General features: G+C 38.0%; 1 protein-coding gene across 1 annotated transcript; it reads left to right on the top strand.

The window, feature by feature from the left end:
* The first annotated feature begins 5,969 nt into the window (after window positions 1–5,969).
* LOC117303526 lies at window positions 5,970–15,008 on the top strand. The gene is made up of 7 exons (XM_033787755.1): window positions 5,970–6,041; window positions 7,070–7,121; window positions 7,726–7,919; window positions 9,759–9,854; window positions 10,758–10,842; window positions 11,276–11,611; window positions 11,999–15,008. Exons 1-7 carry the CDS (start codon window positions 5,970–5,972, stop codon window positions 12,793–12,795), a joined length of 1,632 nt encoding a protein of 543 aa, XP_033643646.1. The 3' UTR covers window positions 12,796–15,008.
* Window positions 15,009–15,880: the final 872 nt, after the last annotated feature.

Here is a 15,880-nt window from a genome sequence, read left to right as displayed (position 1 = left end):
CATTGTAACCCTTTTCCAGCTCATTAAAGAATTCACCAAGTCCCAACAGGGAAGTCAAGCAGAAACATCAAAACAGGACGCTGCTATGCTCCTACAGTAAGAACATCTGAATGGCAGAAAGACTGACTGAACAAAACCAAGAAACATTTGCACAGCTTTTCAGTTTCCCGAAGACAGTCAGAGCATGGTCAGAGCATACTGATTGAAATGTTTAGCTTTTAAACCACCAGTTCTATCCAGAACAACCACAACTTGTGAGAGCTTTAGGTCCATGTTTTCTCTAAAAGCCTCACTAGATTGGAAGTTTTACAAACTTGTACACTACAAATTCTCAACCACATTTTGGCGTAGAGGTAGGATTACAATACACTCTCTTTCTTTAAAAAGCTTCATCAGAGTACATGTCAACTTATATTAATGCCGTAATATTGTGTCGTAAATTTAAATTGTCACAAGGGTCACTAATTTGTTTGATTGGTGTAATTTTTTGCATTAGTACTGCTGGTATTATTTTAGCATGTTTGCAGTGTGGTGGTATGTGTGTATTTGTAACCCTGATAAATTTTCCTCAGTTGGCATTTTGAGCCTTGGTTGATGTATCAAGCACTGCAAGACAGAGAAGGGCGTGTTCTCACTGGATGTTCCAAATGAAACTCCATTGTATTTCTACTGAGCCAAGTGCTTTAAAAGTTGCTAAAAATAAGTTTGTGACCTTATATTTGGTCTAAGCATTATTGGCTTCCAAAAACCTACTTTCACCAGGAACAATTAGGGTCCTTGCAAAATGTTAGCATGGTTGCAATTTTTCTTTCAAAATACACTTTGTGTAATAGGAGAACACATTTTTGTAAGTTGTCCAAGGTCCCTTGGGCCTGGTAAAATCCTCTCAAACATTGTTAAGTTTGTCATCTGGACCTATGATAAAATCTTCCATTAGCAGAAGTTTTGACCAAAGACGTGAGCGAAACCATTATGTGAAGGGAACCATTATTTAGATAAAAAATCATTAGATAAAAAAGACAAACAAGGTTATCCAATTTCAATCCATACCACACGAAACAAAGAACTTCACTGAACTAAAGCAAACATCCCAACCCACGGATAAGATGCACTGGAAAAACTGCAACGGTATATTTCCCCCATTTAACAAAATCACAATAGTGCTTTCAATTTCTGTTCTTTGTTGCTTTTAATCGAGTAACCGTATTTCTTTTGTGAAGTAAAAAGTGCAGCCTCAGTTTACACGCATTCAACCTTGAATAAATTATTAATGCCCTCCCCAATATATGTTTTTTACTTTCACAACAGAACTTTCAACTTCTGTTTTTATGCATGCAAGTAGGACTTTCCAAATAATGAGAGTGACCGTATTTCTTTTGGAAAGGAATACTCTTAGTTGCTGTTACCCCTCCCTATTTTCTTCATGATCACTACTTTTTTCTTTTTTGTTCATATTTTGTTATATATACAGTACATCATAACAGGATGTTCAGAGTAAGATGTGGAAGGAAAACCCCTGGTAGGGAAAATCCACATCATAACCAGCTTTCTTGTCCAATGTGGGATTTGAACCGGGGTACACAACTAGGTGACAACCATCACCACAAAATGAGCTGAATGTCAGAATTTAAAAAAAATTGCTACTGGTATTTCTGAATTATGTACAAGAGCTTACCAATGGTATAACACTTGGGGTAACAATAATCCTCCAAGCCGACAGAGCTTGTGGAAACAAGAGAGTTCTCACTTATCTAATGAGAAAGATTTGACTTTGACCGGCTGCACTGGGAAATGGCACAGTGCGACTTTCAGCTCATTTCATCGTGACAGTTCACTACTGCACTACTGCGCAAAGAGCATTGTATCATTTTTTTGTGCATGTTCTTTTTAAACACCCTGGAAAGTTTTAAGCTTGGCATATTTTACCTTTCCATTTGTGACATAGTAGATATTTTTTAAGGTGCATTTCTCAGTCCTCAGCCCAACATTGAAACAAAAATATTCAAATTCTGCCGGAAATTGTTTGTCAAGATTTAAAACAGGTTAATAGGCCTAATCTTCATTTTTGGGGAAAAATATTTACACCTGTTGTCTGTAATACAACTTTGCTTAATTTGTTAACTTAAATCTCTACAGAGGGTTACCCATCCATTTCAACTGATCATTAGGTCCACATTGTGTGTATTTAAAAAGATAAATATAAGTAAACACCACAAGATACACAACAGAAAGAAAAAACAAAACAAGGGAAAAAACAGGTAATTGAACTATCATGCTCCATACTCCACAATAGACAACACTGTATATTAGACAGAGAAAGACATTACAAAATTAACAAAAGTACAAAAAAGAGTTATTAAATTTGCAAAGTTTAGGGCTTATAAGCCTAGAGAAAGACATTTAACACCCTGTACAAATGGTCAACAAACAATTTCCTCTTGATGTAAAATATGTGTGGAATACTTATTTTAGAAGTGTTTTTAATGTTTATCATTTTGCACTGTATGGTAAGGAAGCATTTTTAATGGGGTGCACCCCTAAATTGGGTACACTAGGGTCAATCAGGGGCATCAAACTTTGCACCTCAATCAAGTTAATGGTACTCTGTGGTCTAAGATCCTTCAGGGCTCAAATTTGGGGTAAAATACCACAAGACAGCAGGGCCTGTAGCTCATCATTTTTACTGGACCAGTTTTATCTCGAGTTAGGAAGAGTTACTTGTCCTATTTAGGACTAGCTATATGCTTTTGATATCTCCTAGGACTTAAGTTAGGATTATCTTAGTCTTAAGTTAGGACTATCAATCCCAGAATCTAATGACTGGGAAAGAACGTTCACCAACATGTTTACTGTTTGGATTTATCTCATTTGTCTTGAAAATGAGTTAATACATTTCGATACCCAATCAGAATGAAAGAAAACGTGTCAGACTCAGTCAACGTTTGAACGTCATAAAGTTTAGCTATGCCCTTTAAATCCTAAAGGGGGCTACAGGCTCCTGGGGAACCAAATCAATCCTCCCTTGTGACAAACTCATCAAGGTCACGCCTTGCCCAAAGGACTCCACGGCACAGCCATACAACTTACTATAAGCAGATCAATATGATGTCACTCATTTACAATGGGATCTGACCCATGAATGGCTACCATAGACACTATCAGTGCCTGGTGAAAATAATGCATCCAGAATGGTTTATTGATGACAGTGTGAGATTAAACAGGGATATATGGGAGTTCAAAGGTTGCTCACTCAAACTCAAAATTGCAAGAACTTACATTGACATAAAATAGTTCTGTTTATAATTGTTGAATTTTCAGGTGTTGATATTGGCAGAGTAATCGAAATTTTAACAAACTGTCAGTCACCAGTTCTGGTTGTTCCGGGGGAGTTTGACCGATGACCTACAAAGTATTATTTATGAATGCCACAGCCACAGTCTAAAAACTTTGGTAGAGTTGGACATCCCTGCAGATCATGTATGTAGGTCATTTATTCTTTTGGAAGATTGACAGATGACCTACTTACATCACTACTAATAGAGTAGAGAAAACATAAGGATTCCTTCATTTCAGTTACACTACAAAATTGTAGAGTTTGAGAAAAACCTTTAAATCTACTGCAATTACTTTAGCTAATGTGTGGGCCAGACCATGTACTCCTGTCCTTGTTCCGAAGTACTGTTTTCCGTCCAATTCCAAGGCCCCAACATCATGCCTGAATAATTAATATTCTAGGATGAGTACTGAGTTTTTTAAGCAAGATTACACAATTTAAAAAACATTGTTATTTACGGGCCTACTTCACAGAGTATGGGACAAATCCTTTTTTTTTTTTCGAGGTACATGTAGCCCTATCAATAAGATTAGTTTGAAAAGCCATCGGATTTAAGGCTTCGTGTAGGCTGAAGTGTAGTTGGCACATAAAAAGCATTCTTCATCGTGAATAGGTACTTGTGAAAGGCCACTTTTGTACCTCACATTGTCCGACAATCCTCTCTTTGGAGATGGGTAGAATTAGAGGGCATCGAGTAAAAGTCTAGTTCTGATGTAGGCCTAGGGTAGTATAAACCCTATGGTAAGAATCACTTTGCTGTGATGCTGCGAACAACTTTTCCGAAATCTTGGCTGAATTTTTTTTAAATTTCAACAAAGTTATTGCCCGGGAATTTCTTTTCACATTTACGTAGTTTTTTACGAGGGTAATCGGTTTAAAATCATTGCCATTACTATAATTATATTATCGACAGCTCTTTTTCAATTGCAGCAATCCAAGTCAGCAATTTTTAGTAAAACTTATACAGCATTTAGGATACAAATATTCTCCAGGACTAATGTAGCCCTAGAGGATTGGTTCTGGTTACTTTACAGGTTAGTGAGACTGAGAGCTTTCAGATTGAAATCTTGTAATTGTGTCTATAATAAATAAACACACACGGTACAATAAAAATGTCCTGTTTCTAGTATAGTATGTGGAACACTTGTTCATATTGTAGCCATACATGTATCATTTCTAATTCTACCTCCATGCAGTTTCAGCTGAAGTGCCAGTTTCAGCTGACCTTCATCATCATTTGTCTTGTCACAAGATAAAAGAAAGGGCAACCAAACAACTCCTTGTAATTAGTATATTACTACAATTGACACAAACATCAAAACACAGCCAGGATGAATGTTCCTGTATTTAGAATATGAAGTTTTGGTGAAATGCTTAATTCAAAGAAGGCTTTTAAAACAGAGAGCGAACTAGCACCCCATACAGCAAGGACAGAGACCCCCTTCCGGGCCCTCGTGGACAGTTTGTCCTGTCACACTGTGTACTAGCACCGTAGTAACCACGGAAGTACACGGCCGGCCGGGGACGTGTGGTGGTTGCCCGGTCAATGTGTTAAAAGCAGGTAGGCTGCCTGCAGTAGTGTAGGAACGTATTTATGAAACTGAAAACGATAATGCACCAACAGAAAAGGAAGCTTTACTTACCTCTTTACTACCCATGGCAGCACGTTTATCATCCGGTCATAGTTATACTATCCTTTCCTCGTTTACAATCAACACAATTTTGTTTTCCTTCAAGTGTACTTTGCGGTAGTAAGTAAGAGAGAACACACACTAAAAAGTTTGTGTTACAGACGACACGACATACTACATACAGTGGAGATCTGAGAGTGCATGTCAAAATCCTTGTGTTGCTATTTTGATGAGAATAGGGGGCGCTGTTCAGAAATAAACACACGTCCCTAGCCCAGAACCCTAAAACAAACACATAACAACAATTGATTGGTTTAAAGTTACAAGTCAGGGTTAAGAATAAGCTTTCGATCTGTCTTTTTTAGTTAAAAAAAGGTCCGTATGTAAATGCGCAAACATTACAAAAACATACAATCTTTTTGTAGGAATGGTTATTGTCTATGTTTGGCTACCTGATGTCAAATGAAGGAATTTTCTTTTAAGTTTGGAAAGTGGAAGCATCAAGAGGAACATTGTGGGTGAAGGAAAATCATATAATCCCGTTTATATGGGTACAATAACTATTATTTTCCTAATTAGTGAACTTTTCGACTGAAAATTGTGTTGTTTTTCAGAAAGTTGTATGGCAATTATAATGGCTAATGCATTAGTGAATTCTTCTATACATTCTCATTGTACGAAAGGATGTTGATGCCATTGAATGCCTTGACCTCATATCATTTAACTCTTGTTTCAATAATATTATGTATAAATAATATATGAAACAAGATACATAGGCCTACGCAAGGCTGTGCAAAAACAATGCTTACTATTTTAAGTTTTGCTGTGAAGGACCGTTCCATTGTGTAGGATATCAACTTTGAGTTAATATCAGTTTTGTCACAATTGCCTGAGATACAGAAGGAAGTGGTTGTATGAAACGAATGCGCTGGAATGATAACAATAAAACTTCTTTCCTTTTAGAGCTGTTACTTTCTGTTGGGAGCAACAGAATCTTCGTGGACATGACTAGCAGTGTTGGTTACAGACAGTCACCAGCGTGTTACATGCTGCAACTAGTTGTTATGATGGCAGAGGCAAGTAGGCTACCATGTTTTCACATTGTTTGATTATTATTAGTCGTTTACTATAGGTTTGATCCATGGAGGCTATGGGGGTAGGACCTACGCGACCCCAACTGCACCTGTCGTTGTAGATTCGAACCGCATGTAATCTCCGTTGGCCTCTCAGAGCCAGTGCTGCCCAACCAGGGTGAACTTTTACATCAGTCAAAATCACCCTTTTTAAAGACCAACTGGTATTTGATCTTTGTTCTTGTAAATAGTGGTAAGAATGGCAACATTTTATTTGCTAAACAAATGGTCTATACAAATGGTTTGACATTTTTATAGACGTTACATACTGTTAAACCCATTAAATTAATTCAACAATTAATAAATAAATTTAATTGATATTCACCACTGCGACCACACGCACCACCAACAAGAACAAAAAACATCGCAGCACAGTGTAGTCGATTACATTCCTGGAAGTTGTCAAATTGAAACTTTCGAGAATTTTGCAAACTTCAGTTTCAAAAGGGAAGTTCAATATCCAACCACTTACCGTGGGAACACGTGGCGGTGCCATAAAACACGGCCCAACATGCATCCACAAATGTTCAGTTTCAGCATTCTATATAAAATACAGGTGCAAGCTGTATTTCTGTGCGCGAGGTGATCCAAAGTTCGACATAAGTTAATTTTAAAGGGGGAATGGTTGGCATTTTGTTTGACACAAAATAGTTTTTGTACATTGGCTTTGCATTTTCCCAAAACAAAATTAATTTAATACAAATATTTCCTCTCCGAAAGTAATGAAAACGCAATAGTTATTAATCTCGCCCATTTTTTTTTAGGGGGGACGGGGACTTGGACCCCGTCTAAAAACATGTTGGTCTGGTCCCACGTTTCCAATAGCAGTAAAGAACATTGATAAATGAACGCTACCCTACCCAGGAAGCCACACTATACTGCACGTTCAGGATTGTGTTTTTGTTTTAATCACTAATACATGATGAAGGTATTATTTATAATTAAAAAAAACGTTTTGTTGTTTGTTACAGATCTCGTTGCTACAGTGTGTTCACATTTCTTCCGCTCAAACTTACATCTACGGTAAATACATTATTCTCTTGAATTGAATGGTAAACTAGTATTTGTTTTTTGCTTTTTTAAATAAAATCAAAATCTCAAATTATTCATGAAACCGTCGTTACCGTTATTTTGTTGTTTATCCGTTGTTATTTACGTTATTTACGTTGTTGTTTACGTTGTTATAAGAAAGACAGTTCTCTAAGAACAAGTTCTACCTAGCAAGTAGACACACACATGATGTTACCGCAAACCGAATAAATACGTGTTTATTGTTTGTTGTTACCGCAAACCGAATAAATACGTGTTTATTGTTTGTTGTTACCGCAAACCGAATAAATACGTGTTTATTGTTTGTTGAGTGAGCTGAGTTAGTAGATTAGAATTGTTCACAGTAATTCCAAACTGCAAATAATATTCTGAAAGATTTGAAGGAAATTTGCCCCGTGGCTTATATGTTGCTGTAGTGTGTTATTTTATTTACGGATATAACGTGTCTTTTCTCGTTACTTTTGACTCATTCTTAACTCGCCCTCAATTGCCGTGTCTAAACTTACAGTATGTATGTGTTTAAACTAATAATTACATTATTTCACCGCGTATTCCGATTGTCTTTTTGCAACTTCAGCCTCCCCCTCAAGGCGTTCCATTACAGTTTCAACGGGACAGTGGTTACCAACTAATGTCACCACCATAGTAATCGGCAATGACAGCGTACGGGTCACGTTTGACATGGCTGAACCAAGCCTAAACATTGACCGATATCGTGTGATTATCAACCGAACTGATCCATGGACTGAGCGTTGGAATGACGTGCGCTTTGTACGTATTCGGTTTTCAATTCAATTAAATTCAAGTTTTATTTTTTTCACCACAATTACAATATTCCCCCGTGTGCACTTAAACATTTTTTTTAAATAAACAAATAACTAAGTCCCCCATACTTTCCACCACTTATTAAAAAGAGCAAACAAAGTCTGAGTTACTCTATGAAATGTGAGCTAAAAAAATAAAATGTTACGACAGATGATCCTTAAAATCTTCACATAATCCTGGCATCTTCGTTTTTGAAAAATTATATTTTCTTAAAACTAAATGCATTAGACTATCTATCGTTACAAGATCAACTAGCATGACTTAGGCAAACTTTGGCTTAGGCTCCAGCTTGGACCCATTGCACCGGCCCAAGCCGGAGCCAGGGACCACATTTAGCTTCGGAAAATGCCCCTTACAAGAAGGGGAGCCATCATTCTGTCCATGTTCAGGTTTGTGTCCCCTTTTAAAAATTAAACGTTTCTAACGAAAAACATGAAAATAGGCCTATCATACTATATTGAAAACTCATAAAACCAACAATCGAGTTGGAACTTTTTATACTTGTTGGTTGTAGGAGCAAGGTCATCATTGCCAACATCAACAATGATGTAAGCCTACTCACAACTCATGTTAATAATGATACCAACATCAAGCCAGCGTTCATGCCACAGCCAATGCCGAATGTATTCGGATCCGGCTACAATTTTAATTTCTCGATTGGCATACTGCAGGTGCCCTTGGAGTTGAGCTCCATGCGTGACCAAAACCACTTTCTTACTTTCATTTACGGTCCTATAAAAACAAAACGCGTTCTGTAGGCCCATTTCGATACAATTGTTATCTTACATATATTCAGTGACGAGATCTAGCAAATTAAACAACCTAAGTAAAGAGCACAAACCCCATAATTATTGATATAAGTGATATACCAACTTTGGTCCATTGTTCATTGACCGGCATTCAGGTTGACTCACTGCTTTCGTTTCCCGCCTTTTACTTTTATGGACATCAGTTTGAATCCAGTGCCCGATTACGTGGATTCCCTATTATTGGGTGTGGGAGGGTGGGGATTCTTCTAAACTGATACAGGTATCTTTTTCTGTGATCTTCAAAGGCCTACAGGTCCCAACGGTCGAATTTGGATTCGGTTCCATTAGTTTCATCATTAGAAAAACCCTAAAGTTACAAACTTATGTACGTTTATAAAAATGGACCCTATTTTACTGAGATTATAACCATTAGGACCATAATGACATTATTTATCTCACGTATACCTTTGTGCAACATTTAAAAAGCTCATGTATAAAACGTGTCTTGACTATTAAAATTCGTTCTGAAAAATTAAATTTGGATAAAATTTATAGACTGCGCTCTAAAAATTCTGGGTCCCATGAGGCCTTATCCCACACGCGAAAGCTGCTAAACCAAATAGGATTTTACTCGAATTCCAGGTAATTTTGACAAAATTCCAGGTCACACTGACCCAGAAATGAGTCAAGCCATAGGACCTGGAATCAGGGTCAATTATTCTGACCACGAAAAATCCTCTTGAGTTGTTGCTACATGTAGGCTATAGCCAACTACCACGGCCAATCCGATAGATAGACTTGAACACATTATTGTGTAGCCCTTCTCGAAACTATAGGTAGGCCTATTTTCAAACGTACCCTTTCGGCACGAGACTTCAACCAGGTGGACGGTGCCTAGAAGCCACACAACGAAGCCTTAGCCGTGATTTAGAAGAGAGCCATTTGTAAAGAGAAGAATAATATAAGTAATAAAGTTCTTCTTAAAAAATGTAAATCCATAGAATGAGTTTTCAGTACGTTTTATTATGGTACACAGAATCCAAATGGCGTTCCGCATGAACGGAATTCGGAGGGGATGTTGATTGGTGAGACGGAGTTTTCAGGTCTGGTAGAAGGAACATATAGTTTGAAGGTAACAACATGTGAAGTCAACAAGATCTATAATTGGCAGAGTGGTTTTATTTTTGGCGAGTAGTTTCATTGTTTGACCTCAGAAAATGATGACAGTAAATGAAAGGTGTTCAAATAATATTGTAAAAAGCCTTGGTATGACATGTTCGTATGTGCAACTTTGAGGCAACCAAATACACTGCAAAACGGGCATCTTTATAAGTGATGTTTATAGCAGTCGCTACTGCAATCCATAATTTTACAAATAATGTTTTAAAGAAGGTTTGCCTGGAACTGTTGCATGTAAATTGCCTCGTTTGACATGGTCCTTTTAAAAATTGTTTAACTATAGTATTATGGTCAACATCAAAAAACAGTTCTCGCGTTTCCCCCTCTTTTTGGGGTCATTTTTCTAAACATGAATTAATGTTAGTTGTACCCCTTTCAATAGTCAGCCCGTTTTCAAGCATGTTTATGTTTAAAGGGAAGGTACACGTTTGGTAATTGTCCACGACCAGTCTTCTCACTTGGTGTATCACAACATAAGCATAAAATAACGAGCCCGTGAAAATTTGAGCTAAATTGGTCATCAAAATTGCGAGAGAAAAAACACTCTTGTTGGACGAATTTGTGTGCTTTCAGATAGGAATAAAAGACTTCTGGCTAGAAATCTTTTATTATTTTAGTGAGAAATTACCTCTTTCTCAAAATCTATGATACTTCAGAGGGCGCCGTTTATCACAATGTTTCAGACTAGCAACAGCTCTCCAATGCTCGTTCCCAAGTCAGTTTTTAAGTTCATATTTGTTTCGGGCAATTACCATGACATGTACCTTCCCATTAAGTATCTGCACAAATAAATTTCTTTAATGACAGTCGTGGCAGGTCTGCGACTCACTTAATTTCATTTTGTTTGTTTCCGAAGCTAGTCGTAAAACCCACCAATCCAGAAGTGTGCGGTGAAAACAACTGTCGTCAAACTAGATATCAAGATTTTACTATACCGGGAGGTAAGTCTGACATTATGGGATGTCGTGAGTGTAAGTCTATTTGACAGTGTGCTAATCACCTTGCAAGTTAAATACAATCTATTTCAAATACTGTTATAGGAGTCATGCTTACGCCATGCTCGATATGGGACATGGTGGTAAACGCACCACCCGCCCCTCTAGTTTGTATCCATTTTGTGCTTGGAATCCCAAGAAAAAATAGGGGGAGAAAAAATAGTGGAACAGAAGGGTGTACCCTCATTGGACATGGTATCGTATTGAGCACCAAATGGTACTTGTTTGATAAGAATGCCTAGACAGGTAACAAGAAGTTGATGTTGTTGTCACTGTAATGCAATTGGTATAACATTACGTTAATGCGTTATGATAGCGGGTTCTCAAAAACATTATACCTGTAACCCTTTCAACAATTCTTTTAAACATTACTTTGCAGTGACCACTCAACCTCAAGCAACTCGCCTGCTGGCAAACAAAGACACCACATCACTGGCCACAGCGTCTTCAGTCCCAACATCCTCGTCAGTAACTCCACCACAGACCCAACAATTCCTCCACTCGGTCCCCGGACAGAACGAGATGGAGAGTGCCACTTGGCGTGTGGCCGTCATTGCGGGCCCAGTGGTCGTCGTTGGGTTGCTGGCGGCCACTGCCTACTGCATCCTGTCATGGAAGAAACGAGGGCGAGCTGGGTTAACGGGAGTAAACATGGGCGACGTGGAACTGGACGAGATGAAAAATAACAGAAGAAATAAAGGGGGACATGACAAAAGTATATAGAACAAGAGCACCGTACAACATCCTAAGAACACGTTACTCTAGACGAATTACGCGCAGACTGATTACACGCGCATTGGTATTGTTTTAGTACACTTTTGATGTGATTATGATACATACATAAATTTGAGGTTTTCCGTTTACACCTCAAAAACATGTTAGTATTTTCCAACAACTGAATAGATTGCCCTCGGTAATGGGCTTTTAAACTGTTTGTATCAAAGGCATTTCATTTGGTCTTTAGCATTCATGAAACAAACCCCTAAAACGCTTTAATATAGAAAGACATCTTTGTAGTAGACAACTCCACAATCTTTGCCCTCTTCGCAGGCCATTTAGGCTCCATTGTCAATAATCGTTCTTGCTTTCTGAAACTCTTTAGGTGTGATGACTGCTCCCACATTAGAAGATCATCCTGAATTGTGGAAGCGACCGATGAAAGACCTATCTTTAGAAGAAATCTGTCAGCCCAGCACATCTACAATATCTACTACAGAAGGACCAACACCACCACAGCACATCGTTTGCCATCTCCATGACATACCCGAAGTGATCCCCCATCAATGGCAAGGTTCGTACCCGAAGACACCAATTGAGCAACTGCAAACCACTCCGAGGCAACAGTTTCCTCATTCTGATGTCTACCCCGTTGATCATTTTCACAGGGGTGTAGACGTGGGAGCGGATGTGGGCAAGGCTTGTAGGAGTTGTGGAGCAGCAGGTAGAATGCAAGTTCCACCCGTTTGGAAGCAAGGGTGTCCACACGCGGCTCCAAACTGTGTCTCTGGAGGGTGTATGGACATGGGAGGGGATCATGTGATTAGTGAATGGGATGACGGATGGGATAATCACTGTGGAGTCCTTTGTTCGCAAGAAGCCTTGTATCTGGAGTCTCAGTCCCACCTTGATCTGTTCAAGAAGCTCATGGCATACCCTTCCAGGTTTAGTGTAGCCTCCTCTCAATTCACCGAGATGTGTGACTACATCAACAGCAGCTCCATCTCACCGCAGCCACCGTACGATCGCAGCACCTCTCAGCCGAACCATCGCCCAAAGCAGAGACTAGAGCCTCTCTTCTCCGGACGTGACTCAAACCTAGCACCATCGCTGAAAACTAACCTTTCATGGAGAAATGAAGTCTTCATGAGGTCATGCCCAGCACTGCCGGAGCATCCATGAAGTCGAAAATGACTGGGACCCACCAGGGCTCGATTTCACAGAACACTTTAAAGATGGGTCACCAATTATAGGCCCACACTTCGACCCAGGCATGATTCTTTCTCAATTTTTTAAATACATCACCAAATAAAAAATCACAGACTAAAATAATTTGTATATAGGATTTGAAAGAATTTGGTTTGTAATAAAATTACATTAAAAAAATATATATATACATAGGCCCTACACCATCAAAGAAGAAAGTAAATTTACAACAATCTGCTCACACAATATATTGGACAGTATAGATACGCGGTGTGATATTTTGGTCCTTGGGAAAAGAAGTTGCAAGAATGTATCGAGCATGCACAGAGGCTGACGAGCATGTACATCGGTCTAGGCTTTCTTTATATTATTATTGTTTACACGTTTCAGGCCGTAGAAAAGTATCTTGCTGATTTTTCTGAAGGTAAAAAAATCGGAAATCAGATTAAAGTAGCAAAAATAAGGTGCCTGGATACACTGTAAAAAAAGTCGCTTGTGGAACCGAAGTATTCAATATTTTTGAATGCAGATAGTGATTGCCTCCCAGTTGTTTTCACATGTTTGGATTCTACAATAATTCAAATCAATCCGGTGGTTTTGTTTTAAGTAAGTGTACCAGTCGTTTTATTTACTTTGAAGGACCCACAGAATTACAGATATACCGAGGGTTTCGGCGACCCTGACCAAAAAGAGGTTTCTGACGTCACAATTTCAGAGGGTTGCGCAAAAATTGGTCGATAACCAATCCGAGAAGACATTTCTTGAAAAAAAAATATTCTCAAAATATAGTACAGCCTTTTTTTACTTCTCAGATAATGGAACTTAGTTTTTATAGTTTTGTCCACATTACTGGATAATGTATGCTTCATGGTTTTTCATTTAATGACAGAATTTCGTTGAATTTTGTTAATGTACACCATCTTCAAGCCAAGCCTAAAACCGAACAAACAACTCAGCTACGAATCGGTTGGAACGGCTACGTCACCGCGGTGGAACCGAACACGTATTAAAAGAACACGTATTAAAACACACCCCTGAAATATCAAAAAAGGGCAGTGAAATCGTCGCAAAATTATGTTACCCACCTGAATACCAAACAACTTCAGAAACAAATCTCAATAGCTTCCTGTTGCAGCACACTTCAATAAGTAACTGAACACTTCATCTATACTGGGAAAAGTCCCAAACCCTTACTGTATATATTATGGTTTCATTTCCTTTTTCGAACCAATACTCACGTTTATTATGAATTAAATGAAGCAAAAGGTTGTTTGAAGGCTAATTTCACTTTCATCGACACTCTCAGTTGTAAAAATAACGCACAGATATGAGATTATTGTTTGCTTGTGATCGGTACAGTGAGAGCTTTAGGGAAAAGTACCTTTTGGTGAGAAAGAACAATATCAATTTGACCTTTCCCCAAGAATACACAGACCAATCACAATGTTGTTTTTTGTTCACATAACACGACCACCTAGCTGATCATGCAAATAGTTATTAACCAGTCACAGCGTGATGTGTAATACATTAAAAACCCTGTTGGTAAGAGTGATCTAAGTTTCCACCTTAAGCCACTTTAACTCAACCGTTTGTCTTTAAGGATTTTAGTATGGAAAAGACACACATTTCACATGTTCGGGTAAAGACTCAACATTTTTGTCATGAAGATCATTTTCTGCTTTAAAAAAACCCCACCATAAATACATTGTTCCATTATTAACTGGGAATGTAAATAGCTAATAATAGCTCTGTTAGCAATATTGGAAAAATGGTATGAAACTGAAATAATATGTTTAGGGCCTATCTTGTTGACATTCTCTAATATGAATAATGAGCAATGGGTGGATTCTTATTTTTAAGTCAACATTTGTTTTAGAACTGTGCTTTCACAAAAGAGCTTTTTTATATATATTTCTGAATAGCTATTTTTAATTTCCGTGTGTATTTGTAATATACTGCTAAATGTTTGTAATAACCGGGTATCTGTTTTCGAAAACTCTACTTTTGGCTGATGTATTGCAGTGTTTCTAATAAACCATTAATACTATTAAATAGTACCACCACACCCACCACATTAAATGCCCAATCTCCATGCGTATCACAAACATTCAGTGACCCGTTTCACAAAGAGTTAAAGGAACACGTTGCCTTGGATCGGTCGAGTTGGTCTTTGAAAAGCGTTTGTTATAACATGCATATGGGTAGAAAGATGCTGTAAAAGTAGAATACAATGATCCACACAAACATGCCTCGAAATTGCACGGTTTTCCTTTTACCTCGTCGACTAACACGGTCGGCCATTTAGTTGATTCCCCGTAAATGGCCGACCGTTAATTCGCGACGTACAATGAAAACCGTGCAATTTTGAGGCATATTTGTGTAGATCATTATTTTCTACTTTTAAAACATCTTTCCAACCATATACATTTCATAACAAACGGTTTCAAACGCTTTTTTGTAGACCAACTCGTCCGATCCAAGGCAACGTGTTCCTTTAAGTGATACTGACAATCTTAATGCTATGTAATAAAACCGAGCCCTGAAAAGAAAGTAGAAAGGGAGTAGAAAGTAGAAACCTTCCGATCCTTGTAAAAAAAATATATATTTGTGAAAAGTTCATGAAATTCATACGCAAAGTTTAGAAGACATAAGTGTGGGCCTGGGGTAGTGTTTTGTCACATATTTTGTGCAGGTGCTTATCAGCCAAATAATGACCATCGAATTAATGTGTATAATGGCTTTCAAATGCTGTTTCGTTAATTTTGACAGCACTTCAAATGGAAATATATACTTGAAGGATAAGGCATGTAGGACTGGTATGAACTCTACAAACACTCTGGTTTTGTAGATTGAAAATACCAATGTTTTGTTTCAATAATAATCTTGTACTTTGTCTTTAAAAAAACGAAGGAGTTAACCCTTACTTATGTATCAATGTAACCAAAGTAAACAAAGGAAAATATTTTTTAAAGATGGCGAAAAAGATGCCACATGGCAGGGTTGTAGGATTGAGGGCAGAATTTAAGCAGACCATCCAATTTTTTTAAATTGACTGTAAAGA

The sequence above is a fragment of the Asterias rubens genome, chromosome 2 (assembly GCF_902459465.1).
Source record: "Asterias rubens chromosome 2, eAstRub1.3, whole genome shotgun sequence".
NCBI lineage: Eukaryota > Metazoa > Echinodermata > Asteroidea > Forcipulatida > Asteriidae > Asterias > Asterias rubens.
This window is presented reverse-complemented; position numbering and strand designations above follow the sequence as displayed.

What these genes read in the sequence shown, in the direction of transcription:
- LOC117303526 (XM_033787755.1), top strand. Translation starts at nt 5,970, where the DNA reads ATGACTAGCAGTGTTGGTTACAGACAGTCACCAGCGTGTTACATGCTG. An exon ending in GTTGGAATGACGTGCGCTTT is followed by an intron (nt 7,920 to 9,758) that starts GTACGTATTCGG and finishes TATGGTACACAG; the next exon opens with AATCCAAATGGCGTTCCGCA. An exon ending in AGATTTTACTATACCGGGAG is followed by an intron (nt 10,843 to 11,275) that starts GTAAGTCTGACA and finishes ATTACTTTGCAG; the next exon opens with TGACCACTCAACCTCAAGCA.